Raw genomic sequence first — 15,234 nt, forward strand, 5'->3', positions numbered from 1 at the left:
ATGTGGGGGGTAGACACGAGAAGGTAAAGGGTAGAGACTTTCAGAGTCAGTTTTGAGGAAGGATGCATACGAACATAATAACATTGAAGACAGGTGGGACAGTGCACATCAGCAGGGGATATATGGGTAGCAGGACTCTGTCATTCTGCTCTCTGACATCAGTTTCTAATGCCACGACTACCGATGTTAACAATGTCATATGCGGTGTCCTGCTTGATGTCATCGTAATGGGACATTTAGACTTTCTTATGTCTACTTCTGAGGACACCAGTGAGCTGAGTGCAGTATGAGATGAGTACAGAAGATATAGCAGTTGTATGTATATGATCACACTTTTCCACACTAGAGACAATATTAAGTTATCCTGGCCCACTCTCCGCCCAAGTAGCTCTGCTGTTGCGTCGCCTGCTGCTGCCTCCAACCCCTCTCTCCTTGGTTGGTGTCCGAGGCCCTCCTCCACCCGCAGGCTGCTGCCTGCGCCTCATCCCTGGTGGTCCAGTGGGAGAGCCTTGTTCTTCTGCTGTTCCACTATTGTCTGTCTGTGTAGTTGTGCCCGTTTTTTCTTTGTGTCTTTTGTCTGTCTCTTTACTGTAATTTAATTGTAATTTTTGTTCCTATTTGTCTGTGACTCTGTGTTTAGCCTTTTTACTTGTTACTCGTATTTTGTGCCTCTGCCTTTGTTTTTGTGCTCCGTGCCCTTTTCCTGCCTCTGCTCCCCCGCGGACCCACCCCCTGCCGTTCCGCTTCCCTCCCCCTTCCCTACTTAATAGTGGCCGCTGCTCTGGTGTATGAGGAGGACCTCTGAGCTCCTGGCCAGAGTCCTGCTCTCCGCCCAAGCAGCTCTGCTGTTGTGTCACTTGCCGCTGCCCCCGACACCTCTCTCCTTGGTAGATGTTCGAGGCCATCCCTACTTAATGGAGGCCACTGCCAAAGGCGCGCCAAAGGCAAGCCCGTCTGCGCCAGTCCACGACCGCGACCAACGCCAGAGACCTTGGATCTTCGACCCCCCACCACTACAACACAGCTTCCCTCCTCGCACCCAACCCTGGAAGGAACAACAACTGCCATCTGTCTACACCAACATCCACCCTCGGCCAGTTCTCCTGCCGGAACTGCAGCCGAACCTTCACCATCCTTCGCACCCCCACAGCCGTCGTCCTCACACCGAACGCCAGCACCCCGAAGCCCTGATGTGCAACCTCCTCAACGTGCGCTCCCTGCACAAACATGCTGTAGAGATCTGGGACCGCCTTGACACCATCTCGCCAGATGTTGCCTTCTTCACAGAAACCTGGACCAACTCCACCTCTGTCCCCAACATTGCCACCACCATCCCCAGTGAATACAAGCTCCAGAGGAAAGACCTCCCCAACCGCCCAGGAAGAGGACTCGCCATCGCACACAAGAGCTCCCTCCAACTCACCACCTCCAGCACGAGCGACTCTCCATGCACCACCGAACACCTCCATTTCCAGATACAGACCAGCCCCAGAACCACCCTAACGTGGCACCCTCACCTACAGGCCCCCTGGACCTCGAACAGCATTCACCACTACCATCGCTGACCTCTTTGCACCCCACGCCATCGCCTCCATTGACTACATTTATCGGAGACCTCAACTTCCACCTCAACGACCACAACTCCTCCACCCTCCTGGACAACCTCACCTCACCAAACTCGGACTGAAACAGTTCGTCACCACCCCCACCCACAAGGCAGGACACACCCTCAACCCCATCTTGGCAGGAGGAAACAACATTCACTTTAGCCCCTCTGGATGGACCACCACTGCGTACACATCCACATCGACAAACCCACTGCCCCCAAACCTGCATCCTGCCTGTAGGAGAGTAGGGTCTGCTTTCTATGTTCACCCCCACTTTTTGCTTTTGCTTTACTGGTTTTCGACTTAGATGTGGCTGTCGGCCTGCTAATCAGACCCACAGCCCTGCTGTTCTCTCTCTAAATTAATACTATGTACTTTAGGTGCATAACCCAATTGGATAGGATCACCTTATTGGCCCCTGTACAGTGTACCTTAGGTACCCAGGGCATAGGTGTACCCTAGGCCTACCAGGGGCTGCAGCATGTATTATGCCACCCCTGGCCTGGCCTTCCATTATGACACAACTGGCTGATCCCTCAGCTGGGGCAAGGTCGTGTAATCACCCCTTGCTTAGGTGTAGTATTCCTATACCTACCTTATATATAGACACATGTGTACCTATCAGCCACTCCTATGGCAGGCCTTAACAATCCTGGAGGCAGAGTGCTTGGTAACATGTGAGATAGTGCTCTAGCATGAGCTGACCCTGTCTGCAGCTTTCGGAACCATGTCCTTATAGCTGTTCTATGATATAGCCTACCATATACTCTTAAAGTGCCTTATAATCTTAAACGGTTATGGTAACTATGGTTTGGCTTTATCAAAACATGTCGTGTAAGGTGTCTAACACTTTGGAATAATACCCCCATCCCATTTCTGGTGATGAGGATATTATCCCTCCCTTCTAGAGGGAGAAGACATGTTGAAACCTACTTACTCGGTTAAAGTTAACCAGAGCCCCAGCATCACAAAATGGATGCTGCTGCCACGACACAAGTCTGACCTCCTGCTGCTGGGAGTGATCCCGGCACGGGAGGCTTGGACAATAGGTTTCCTGCCTTGGGAGGTGCGAGCACCACCCCAGACAGGCCTTAGTGTATTGGGGCAGGGAGGGATGAAAGAAACTAGACACTGCCTGGGGCACACAAGGTGTCCCATGCATAGTCCAGTTCAAACCGGTGCTGGGGCACTCCAGCCCCAGTCCTGGCGCGAAACTGGACAAAGGGAAGGGGGTGTAACCACCCCCTCCCAGGTCCCACCCATAAGGCGTGACCTAGCAGGCAACCCAGCCCCCCAGATTAGTATAAGTGTGGTACCTGGGCCCCAGGAGATTAGATTATCCTGAACCTGCAACTTGAACAGAAACTCTGGACCTTTGACATTCGACGAAAGAAGAAGACTGAAGAATCTCCCTTGTGGCCAAGGAGTGGTCACCCTGTGTGAACAGGCACCATCAAGAGACTTACCCTTTGCTTTGCTGAAGTTCTACGAGGGACCGACTGCAGAGCCTGACCAGAGCCTTGACTTCCAGACTTCTCCGACCCTGATGCACATCCACAGCCGAGCGGAGATCCGTGGAGGCGACGAGAGACGTGGGACCGGCTACCTGGGAAAAGTGGCGAGTATCTTCCAGCGCAGCTTCTGAGGCACCCTCGAGGTTGTGCACTGGGGATTGAGAAGCCCCAACCCCAAGCATCATCTGCACCGAAGATCAGCCCCCCACACTCCACGAGTCCTGCGTGGGGCCCTTCTGCATTTTCCTGCTTGCCGCGTCTGTACGGTTGCTTGCCCGTTGGCTAGCAACCTTTGCGATGACACACCTTCAATTTTCCACTGCTGGTTTGGCTCCTCCAGACTGGCTCCTGCTCCTCTGTAAACGAGAAGCACCCCAGACCTTCCTGGTCTGCACCAGAAGCAAGTCCTCCATTCTTCGTGGGTTCCGCTTGCCAAGGCTTGGTGAGTCCTAGTTCGACTTCGACGCCGCCGACAGCACGAGCCTTTGAGGGACAGCTCGCCTCCTGGTCCTGGTCGTCCTCGACGTCTCCTGGTACCCGTGGCTGCTGCGACAAGCTTCACCTCTTCACCTGCAATCTCCCGATGTCGCCTGGTTCCTTCCTGGTTCCACGTGGTCACTGGCTAGTGACCCAGACTCTGTCCCTTCTGCTTGCAGGTATCCTTCCTTCTTGATCCCGGCCTTGGGATCCACCGGACACTCTTCACTGACTGCCTGTCAGCATCTTTCCTTCAGGCATCCATAGGAGTCGACGACGAAACCCGACGCAAGTTCACACCTATGCACCCGCAGCCCGTGGGCTAGGTAACTTGGGTACTCCGGTGCTCATCAGGGTATTGACTATCCTAGTGTCTAGTTCTCAAGTCTCGACTTCCTAGCTTCTCCAGAAGTGTCCTAAATCTTGTTAATTCTGAACTGTACTATTTCTATCGATTATACGCATTACGCGTGAGTGTTTCCACTCTGCACCTGAATCCCGTGGGCCTCCCACTTCCTAACCTTGGGTAGTATAGTGTAGCCCCAGTGATTCCCTAGGCCTAGGCCTATCCTATTTCTGTGACAGTGGTCCTTATACCACTTACTTAGTATATGGTTTGCGTGGCCCCTAGGGCCTAACTGTATTACTTACCTGTGTGACTTAATGTATGCTTGAATAAGACTGTGTTGTACTTACCTCGAATCTCATAAAGAGTGCTGAGGGTTTGACTAGAATAAATACACTTTATTTTATATATATATCTGTTGTGGTGTCCTTTCATTTGGTATTCAAGGGATTATATATGGTATAACAGCTGGCTTCACATGCCATTCAGAGTTTAGCCTAAGACTGCTCTTGTCCATGCTACCACTAGGATAGCTGGTCTATAAGGTTGACTTTACAACCAATCACCATAAGAGTTGTTTGGACTGATATAGGGTGTACACTAGAACTAGTGACATCATACATCAGGCCAACTTCTCACACTGCCTACCGCGAAGGAACTGGAGCAAGGTCACGAGGAGCACCTCAACTCCACCCTCAACCGCGATGTCCCCTCCACCTCGTCTGACGCCAACCTCACCGCCAAAGAACTACACAGATGGATCACCAACTGCACCCCTTCACAACCCTGACAGACAGCCCCCAGAAAGGCCACCTGGTTCACCGCTGACCTCCAAGAATCCAGACACACCTGCAGACGCCTCCAGAAGAATTGGTGAAACAGCAAAACTTCAGAAGACAGCACCACATACAAGAACGCCATAACAGAATACCACCAACTCATCAGATCAACCAAAAGAACCTTCATCCAGACCAAGACCACTGCCAACTCCAGGCACTCGAAGGAACTCTTCAGCATCATCCTGGAATTCACAAAACCCCCCAGTGAGCCACGGATATCACCCCCTCCCAGGAGCTCTGCAACAAGCTTAGCGCCTACTTCCATCTGAAAATCAAGTCCCTCTACGACAACTTCAACGAACTGACACCAGACTGCAAAACCACTCACTCCTCCAGCAATGCCAGCCAACCCACCATCTCCCCATGAACCCCACCCACCACCGAAGACATCTAATCAACCATGAAAAACATCCACTCTGGAGCACCCACCGACCCCTGCCCTCCGCACATCTTCCACAGAGCTGCCATCGCACCAGAACTATGACGCACCATCAACACCACCTTCGAAACCGGCATCTTTCCCGATGAGTGGAAACACGCAGAAGTCAAGCCCCTACTCAAAGCCCTGGGCAGATCCTTTGGACCTCAAGAACTACCGACCCATCTCCCTCCTCCCCTTCGTGGCCAAAGTCACGAGAAGGCCGTCAACGCCCAACTAACGAAATTCATCGAAGAGAACTCCATCCTCGACCCCTCCCAATCCGGATTCCGCAGCAACCACAGCACCGAGACTGCCCTACTCGCTGCCACAGACGACATCCCTACCCTCCTCGACCAAGGCCACACTGCGACCCTGATCCCACTCAACCTCTCTGCAGCCTTCGACACCGTCTCCCACCGCACACCCACGCCAGATTCCACAATGCCGGCATACAGGGAACCGCCCTCGAATGGCTCTAATCCTTCCTCACCACTAGAACCCAAAGAATCAGACTACCACCCTTCCTCTCCAAACCCACAGAGATCAACTGCGGAGTGCCCCAAGGATCATAACTCAGCCCTACGCTCTTCAACTTTTACATGTCCCCACTCGCTGCCATTGTCAGACAGCACAGTCTCAGCATAGTATCCTATACCGATGACACCCAGCTCAGCCTCTCCCTCAACAAGGATCCCGTCACCACCAGACTCAGCTTCCAGGAAGGAATGAAGGACATCGCATCCTGGATGAGCAGCAGCAGCCTGAAGCTCAAATCTAAGAAGACAGAGGTCCTTGTCCTCGGACCCTCTCCCACTGCATGGGACAACACCCGGTGGCCCACCACCCTCAGCAGCCCGCCCACTCCCACAGACCATGCCCGGAACCTCGGCATCATACTCAACTCCTCCCTCTCCATGACCCGACTGGTCATCGTTGTCACCTCCACCTGCTTCAACACCCTACGCATCCTTTGCAAGACCTTCAAATGGATCCCTTTCGAATCAAGAAAGAACATCACCCACGCACTCATAACCAGCAGACAGGACTATGGAAATGCCCTCTACGCCGGAATCAACAAGTCTCTGCTCTGCAAACTCCACACCATACAGAACACCGCAGCCAGACTCGTCCTCGGCATTCCTCGACAAGAACACATCTCTTAACACCTGCAAGACCTCCACTGGCTCCTCGTCAAGAAAAGAGTAACCTTCAAGATACTCACCCACGCCTATAAATGCCTCCACAACACCGGATACCAATACCTCAACAAAAGAATCTCCTTCCACGTACCCAAGAGAAACCTCTGATCCGCCGACCTTGCCCTCGCGGAAACCCCACGCATCCGCAGAGCCAGAACGGGTGCAAGAGCCTTCGCCTACATCACGGCCAAGACCTGGAATGAGCTTCAGATCGACATCAGATGCGCCCCTGCTCTGCACGTCTTCAGGAAGACCCTCAAGACCTGGCTCTTCGACCGACCGGCCCCCCCAGTGCCTTGAGACCCTCATAGGTGAGTAGCGTGCTTCACAATTCCCTGATTGATTTATTGATATTTAGTACATTCCTTAGGCAGTGGTATTTGGATAACTCAGAAATCAAAACTATATTCAGTGTGCTCGGTCGAACGTTCTGCCTGGCATTTGAAACTGTTCCACCCTGTCTCCATTTTGGCTTATTTCACTGAATATTATGTTTTCCTTGCACGGTAGGCTCGAACCTCGAGCCCAATGGGAGGTGATCCACATGTTTTCAGTGGTTCTTCCCCATTGCAGTGTTCTATGTCTAAAGATTAAAGGGGGGGGGGCTACTCAAAACTATGCAAAAACTGTCCATGCACATGAAGACATGAAAGAAAGACTTCCCAAGGAAATTACACTCTGCAGATTGCACATTTGCAAAAAAGAGCAGCGCATCTGCATTGGTTGGTGCCCATGGTTTGCTAACCTGCAGTAATGGCGGCTCTGATGCAAGTGCCTTCTTCTACCTCATGCTTCAATTGAGAATGACCATCTTTTTCACTTTTAAAATCCTAATCCTCCTAAACTTTTCTACTCTCTAGAGGGGGAGTGTTGAAGTACAGCCAGAAGGCTGATTAAACATATAGCCAGTCGGTTTTGTGGAGTCTGATGGTTCTTATAAACATTGAAGGACTGATGCCAGCACGGCTAGCACCGCATGTGGGTAGCCAGCGGTGTAGGGCACTAAGGTATCCCTTTCAAGGCACTCCACCTATCTGACACCAGCAGATTTGAGGGGTTTCACGGCGCCAACCCCTCCATCCAATCTTCAATTTAATTGGGTATAGGCAGCCTATTTATAGACAATCTCATTTGATGCATCTGCCCCATTAAGCATATTTAACGTCCTTACTAGTTTGTGTATCATAGTTATCAAATTAAATCTTTTGGACACATTGACCTTTTACTCAGTTGTCTGTTTTGGTCAGAATTCATGTGATTCTTTGGCAAAGCTTCCTCTAGAACTCCTTAATCTGTATCCCTGGGACCCAAGCATCTGATATGTGTGTAACTTACCTCCAGCTGCTTTCAACTGGTTGATAATTTCTGTCTACACTATGAACACACATCACAGTCTATTTATGACATCACTAGTCACCTGTAATAAGATGATGACATAGCTACTCTACTGTAGTAACATTGGGGTTGCAAGCACACAATGCCAGCTGCGAGAATCAGATGCAGTGTGAAAGGAAGGTCACCCGGAAGTATGTCAACAGTTGTTTCAACAATGGAAGGAAGAAGTAGCTTTTGGTCAGTTCTGATCTATTTTTCCTGAACATAAGCGAAGAGAAGAGAGATTATTGGACGTAAGTTTATTTACATCACTGCTACAGTCCATTACATGAAAGTAGAACCCTATCTACCACACGTTCTGAACTATAGACATTTTAAAATCACAGAAAACATGTGTATAATATTTTGAAACAAATTATTAGCTGCCTATTGCTGTGTTTCTTTCGTACCACAGTTTCCCCATGTATTGTACTTAACAGTAACTTTACTATCTCTTTCAAATGAAAGAGCAAAAAACAAAGGAGCGAGGGGCACATGTACAATAGAAGTGGCAGAGTGCGGCGTTAGCCGTCATGGCTTAACGCCTCACTCCGCCTCTTCTGAAACGCAGGGCTGCACCATATTTACAACGATATGGTGCAGCCTTGCATTTCCCACTGCGATGGCGCTACACTTAGTGTAACACCAACGCAGGCACCCTTGCACCAGAGTGCAAGGGTGTCTGTGTGAAGCAGAGGATTGTTTATGTACAGGAAGGTCTCCCTTTCCTGTACATAAACAATACTGAAATGCCAGTTTGTTACTTCTATGTGTGCTGCTTAATGGCATTTTCTTTTAAAGATTGTTTATGGACAGGACGGTGTGACACCTTCCTGTCCATAAACAATCCATGGCATTTTGCTTTTTCCATGTGTGCTGCACAAGGCAGCACACATGGAAAAAGCAAAAACGAGGAGAAATAATGCATTTCGCTTCGTTTCACCAAGTTAAGACCAGGTTTTCCCTGGTCTTCATTTTGGCGCAGCCTCCTATGTACGCTGCCCTTGTACATGGGGGCAGCTTCAAAATCAAAGGGTTTCGCGGTGGAACGCCCACCCCAACACCCACTGACCACCCCTTTCACCGGATTGAAAAATTATTGCAAAATTAACAAAATAAGCTGGTGTTTTTCATGCATTTTTATGAAGGGCATGTCATTAGTGAATTCCTAAACTTAATGTGAGTACACAATTTAATTATAAAATTCCTAGCTGGTAGTATTGGGTCATATTTAATCCAAATCTAGTTCAGAGGTTTTAGGAATTTTTATTTGTTTCGCACAAATATTAATGAATGTTAAACATGACCATACCTTCCTCTTTGTCAGCTAAAATACATCTTCAATATAAGATATTTAAGATATATACTTCGACATGGAAGATAAACGCGGTATGAAGAGCAATCATTGCTCATCCACTGTTCATCCTCCACCACCTTAGCAGCTTAACTTGCAACCAAGGTGCACAACTTCTCTATCGCTCACACCTGCACCACATGAAGCCATTTCAATGTTGGGTGCTCTGTACAATGTGCCTATGGGCCAGAACACTGCAGTTGCCAATCTAGCCGTATAGCCTGCTGCCTAGGGCTATACCGGTTGTTAAAGGCCCTGAATGCAAGTCATAGGCCAGAGCCGCAGGCAAGTAGATTGAAATTTTTGGTTATCATTGCGACCGCTTGCCCAATGTATACTGTGAAATCTTTATAGTTTATCACTATGCAATCTGCCTGTATAAGAGTTTTTCTTCTCCAATTCGAAAGAGTTAATAAAAAGATTTATAGGAATCTTTGCGACCCGCAAGGCACAAACTGCAAGTTCTTGAAAGTAGCAGGGAAAAGGCAGGGGCAAAGAAGCATTCCCCCACTTCAGTGCAATTGTCAAGTGAATCTATTGTTCTCTTTCAACTGCTTCACAATGTATTGAAAGGCAAGGGCAGTCAACAAGGGATTGCTTCCACTGAGAGAGTGAAGATGTCCCACGTGGGCCTCCATCTCTGCATTTGTAACTGTTTTGCAAGAATTCACATATAGAATCCCAACTCAGGCACATTCATGAGTCACGTCTTTTGTGATTCTCAGCAACAGAACTTTGTGCACTGTGAGGACTTATTACATCTGGCACAGTGGAAAGTATTGGGCGTGCAAGCGGCACAAACGCGGAATTACTTTCCATAACCTCCTAGATAAGGACCCTAGAGTCCCATACCTACTTTTGAGGTGGTCTAGAGAGCCTCTAGGTGTTTACTGTAATTTCTGTGGCTGACTACTGTGTGAGAACCACAATATATGTAAACATTTCTGCTTATATGTAGCAGGATGGCCCAGGGAGATGAATGCTCGCCTCTAAAGTATGTGTAAATCTGCAGGTCAAGAGGTTGCTTGTAGGGAAGGCAGACTTAGGGGCACATGCTTAAACAAAAGTACCGATCGCAAACGGGCAGATTCGCCGAATCTGCCCCTTTGCGACCAGTATTTTTGCATTTGGGATGCATCAACCCAGATGCAAAATCGCAATTTAAGTAATCACAAATTTGCAATTACTTAAATTGCTAATGCATTTAGGGAATCGCAATTTCAAATTGCGAATTCGCAATTAGGGATCGCAAATTACCATCAATTTGAACTTGATGGTAATTTGCAAAAAGTTTGAAAAATGCACTCCAATGTCTTTTTTTCAAACTATCATGTTACACACACACATGCCCTTGGGGCATGTATGTGCGCAACATGTGGTAACATGGCAATTTCAGGTGTGCAACAGGGTGTCCTTTTGGCACCCTTGCACCCTTGAAATTGCATGCGCAATTTGCGAGTACCAATTTGGTACTCGCAAATTGCGCATGCAATTCCCATTCATTCCTATGAGACCCTGGGCAGCATGTACCACATAATCCACCAATTGCTGCATAATCTGCAGATATTAACAAAATAACGTGTTTCTAGCTCAAACGGACCAAAACTTAGTAAAGACACGCCAACACATGTTGTGGAGCAGTGGTGGGCCCTTCGAAAACGGTCACCTTTCCATTTCAGATTGCTATATTTGAGTGTTAAACTAGTACTGATGAGGTGAAACCTCTGCCCAGACAGTGTTAGCAAGTGTAAAAATGATCAAATAATTAAGTAATATTATCACATAATGTGTCTGATTAAGCTGCATAATTTGTCTTTTTTTGCTGCTTAATCTAGTCAACCAAGTCGGCATATGGTCCTCTCCTACCTCATAATTCCAGTGGTCCCATTTCTTACTATATATTTTTATTTTACACATATCTATCTATGCGATTTTACTATCAAGCAATCAAGTTGTACTTGTATATCATTGCTAATCACCCCAGAGGGCATCGTGTCCAGGAGCTGTGCTGCAGGTCTCAGTCGCAGAGCCAGGTCTTGAGTCCCTTCCTGAAGTGGGTCAGCGAGGGTACGATGAGGAGGGGGAAGGCATTCCAGGCTTTGGCGCCGAGGTGGGAGAAGGAGCGTCCTCTGGAGTGCCAGTGGCAGTTACATGGTATCTGTGCGAGGGAGGGGTGTGTAGAACAGAGAGTCCTGGTTGTTCAATAAAAGTGCTGTCGTTGGTTCATGTAGGCTGGTCCTTGGTCGTGGAGAGCTTTGTATGCACATATACAGCCAGCCACATCTTTGTCTATTATGTTTTAGGCTGTTTGCTGCAATTAGTGTTCCCTAATACGATTTGAACATGAGCTCAAATCTGGATAGAGATAGGATTGCCTAAGATCTCTTTAGGAATTTGAGTGCAGGTATTACTATCAGAAAAGCAATCAGCCATGCTAACCCCACAACTAGAAAGGGTCTTATGAGTAAATTTATTAGACTTTAGAAATGTAATAGCAATGAGATGTCGAGGTGATGGGATGGGGCAACACTGAAGCAATACTTAAGATTGAATAGAATTCAGAAAGGCCTGCGGTCTCAGATCTTTCCCACCTAGCTACATCTGAGAACAGATTTATATGTGAAGAAACGTATGGAACAAGATAAAGGAACAACCAAAATTTACTGGACATTATTTTGAATTAAGGGTGCTCACGAAAAATTGTGTATATATATTATTGTCAGGAATTCATGATAAAATTAGGGTGTGATGGCTGCCTTATTTTCCTTTGCAGCATTTAGTGTACAATTGATGAAACTTATATTGAGCACGCAAAAGAACTGCACAAATATACAGCAAGCCACATCTTTGTCTTTTATGTGGGTCAGAAGCTTAAAGTGGCATCTTTTCTGTACGGGGAGCCAGTGAAGGTCCTTCAGATGCTGGGTGATGTGTGTCCTCAATGCAGGTTGAGATTCAGTCTGGCTGCTGCGTTCTATATTGTCTGGAGTATTTGCAAGAGTCTGGTGGTTGTGCCTGCATAGAGTCCATTGCCATAGTCTAGTCTGCTGGTGATGAGAACCCGTGTCACAGTTTTCCTGATGCTGATGTGGAGCTATCTGAAGAGTTTGAGGAGCATGCAGATCGTGTGGAAGCAGGCAGAGAAAACGGCGTCGACCTGACATTTTATGGACAGTTCGCTGCACAGGATGATGCTGAAGATAATAACATCCGTTTTGTCCATGCTGCGTTTCAGGCAGTTGTCTTTCATCCATTCTGCGATGTTCATTATAGAGTTGTGGAAGTTGGTCTTTCGTCGAGGTGGGGTCGCCTGAGAGCGAAAGGAAGAGCAGTGTATCATCGGCATAGGAGATGATGTTGATGTTGTGCATTCTCACAATGCTTGGCAGTGGTGTCATGTAGTTGTTGAAGAGTGTTGGACTGAGGGATGATCCTTCCAGTACACTGCAGATGGTGTGCTATGGGTGTGAGGTGAAGAGAGGGAGGCGGACTCTCTGGATGAATCCCGTGAGGAAAGATACCATCCATCTGAGTGCGTCATCTGTAATTCCCATCTGGAGAAGTTGATCGATAACAGTGTGGTGGGAGACATTGTCGAAAGCTGCGGAGAGGACCAGGAGGATAAGAACGGCTGATCCTCCTTTGTAGAGTAGGGCTCAGGTGCCGCCTGTTGCTGCAATCAGGGCTGTCTTGGTACTTTGGTTGGCTCTAAAACCTGATTGGGATGTGTCCAGCAGGTTGTTTTCCTCCAGATGTTTGTTGAGTTGAAGGTTGAAGGTTGATGGCCTTCACTAGGACTTTGGTGGGTAATGGGAGCACAGAGATGGGACAGTAGTTCGGGAGCTCGCTGGGGTCTGTTGAAGGTTTCTTGAGGAGGGTCTCCATGTGTTTCAAAGCATCAGGAACTGTGACTGTGGTTATGGAGGTATTAAGGATGGCGATTAGCTGGTGGCTGTCATTGTCTCTTCCGAGGTTGAAGAATTGATGAGGGCATGAGTCATCTGTGGCTGATGGAGCGAGTGCAACTAGTTCGTACATTTCGCGAATCATTCTGCTCGAACCCCCCCTCTCTTGCCACCGGCCTCCCTTCCCACCCTCCTACTGAGGTTCCCTAGTGCGTAAGTTTCACATTCCAATACAGTATTACGGTTAGAACAGCGCAAGTGCCCCCGGCTGTTGGGGGCCCAAATGGTTGTTATCTTGTTGTGGAATTGGGCGGTATGTTGGCGCAGAGTTCCTGTGAGGAGGGGATCGAGTTTTCAGTGGCCGACTGCGTCTGCTCACATCTAAAGTTCATGTGTTTCATGATCGGCATTGTGTCATTGTTGGTGATGGTGCAGTTGATTGATATCTTGTGTACGATAGCAATGCCACTCCATTGTCTGTTGGTGAATTCATGGTGTCTCATCTTGTAGCTGCTGGGAGTTGCCATGGCAATGTCAGGGGCCAATGTGGGGGTGAGCCAGGTCTCCATAATAAGAGTCACATTGGGGGCGAGGGTAAAGATGGTGTCCCAGTCTTCGATGGCATGTTTGCAGAGCGGTCTGGCATTGACCAGGAGGCAACTGAGTTTTTTCAGGGGGGTGTTGGCATCTGGGACTGGCATGGAGCTGGTTGCTGTATTGTGGTTGGTGCAGATGAATCAGCAGTGGATGGAGGTGAAAGGTCTCGCTGTGGTGAGTGGTGATGTAAGGCAGCAGTTGTTGTTGCATCTGTGTTCCAGGACGCGGTGGCAGAGTGTCTGTGGGGGTGCAGAGGGCCTGGGTCCCTGGCGCTGGGTGCCATCCAATCATGGAAGGGCACAGATGAGCTTGCCCTTGTGGCCACGCATCGGCCTCTCTAAGTAGCCCTAGAGTGGGAGGGCTTGTCCGGGAGGTGGGAGGGCAGAGGGCTGGAGCGGTGGGAAAAGACGGCGCAAAAACTGTCAACAATAACAGCACAGTAGCAGGCACAACAATTGAAAAACACGTAAAAAATAGACAACAATTGAAGAACGTGTAGTGACAGAAGCAACAGGGGGAATACCAGTAAATATAAATACAAAGCAATATGGGATAAAATAAAAAATAAGCAAAAAATACTAAACAAACAAAAACCAGTAGGAGGAGTGACTGTGACTAGAACAGCAATTCGAGTGGGGCTCGAGGACCAAGACGGTGCCTCTGGGCTACAGGCAGTAGGGGAGCGGCATTCAGGACCTGGAAGGTCGAGGGCTACTCCATGGTATATGGATCGCCCCCTCCCAGGGGACTATTGGCTGAAACACTTGAGTTGAATACTTATCGAAATAGAATCTGGAGATACAAATCCCCTCAGAGAGGGTGCAAACCTGTCTACTATAGGCAGCACCACAAACTGTGCAGAAATCACAAACATTAGAGAAGCCGTGGATAAAAAATGTCTCCTGAAACGTATAATAGCTTTGAGGGACGGTGAATGATAATTTATCAGTATTTCGTTTTCTTACAGGCTCGCCTTCATTCCCACCTTTACATGTTAATCTCTCTCATGATTTACGGCAACAACGTGTATCTCTCAAGTGGAACGTTAGTCACGAGGCTCACAATAGGGAATTAAAAATGCTTTTTCAGATTGAAGTGGGTCAAACTGAAAAGAGGACCATTATCTGGACGGTAAGTGTTTAGCTTTTTTTAAATATACTAATTCTACATATTTATTAGATATTTTTGGGCTTATTGTGCATCTACATATCGCCCAATCACTCCAGCCCTTGATATTTACAGGTGTCAGGCAATGGCAGCCTCCTTATATGGAGCCACATTATGAGGTACTGTAGATGCTGGGTCTTTTGAGCAAGTAGAACATTGGCTTATGAGAAACCTAGATAACCTTCCAGCGGGCACTCCACTGCACCCATTGTAGCGAGACTAGGGTCTAAGGTGCATTGATGATATGGGGGCCTTGAAAGCTTTATTGTATTGGCAGAGAATATAGACAGCCTGCAACTCTCCATCATTCGTAAGGCCCTAGGGGAGGCTGTCAGTCAGATCTCCAGCTAAGGGTAGTCAGGGACCTCCTGAGGCAGGCTGGGCTGGGTAATCTTTGGTCAACAACAACAGAAGCTGCATCAGTTTCAAAGCAG

At 48.2% G+C, this 15,234-nt stretch overlaps 1 protein-coding gene across 4 annotated transcripts in view; it reads left to right on the top strand.

Annotated features, from left to right (window-relative positions):
• OSMR (oncostatin M receptor) overlaps window positions 1-15,234 on the top strand; it is a 357,084-nt gene that overhangs the window by 118,695 nt on the left and 223,155 nt on the right. For 2 of the 4 annotated variants that reach the window (XM_085631123.1, XM_085631125.1), the window contains exon 3: window positions 14,601-14,764. The exons of the other annotated variants lie outside the window; for them this stretch is intronic. In XM_085631123.1, coding sequence (XP_085487249.1) covers window positions 14,601-14,764 — 164 coding nt within the window. The remainder of the gene's footprint in view (window positions 1-14,600; window positions 14,765-15,234) is intronic. 4 annotated transcript variants of the gene reach the window in all.

The sequence above is a fragment of the Triturus cristatus genome, chromosome 2_1, assembly GCF_964204655.1.
Source record: "Triturus cristatus chromosome 2_1, aTriCri1.1, whole genome shotgun sequence".
In the NCBI taxonomy this organism is placed as follows: Eukaryota; Metazoa; Chordata; class Amphibia; order Caudata; family Salamandridae; genus Triturus; species Triturus cristatus.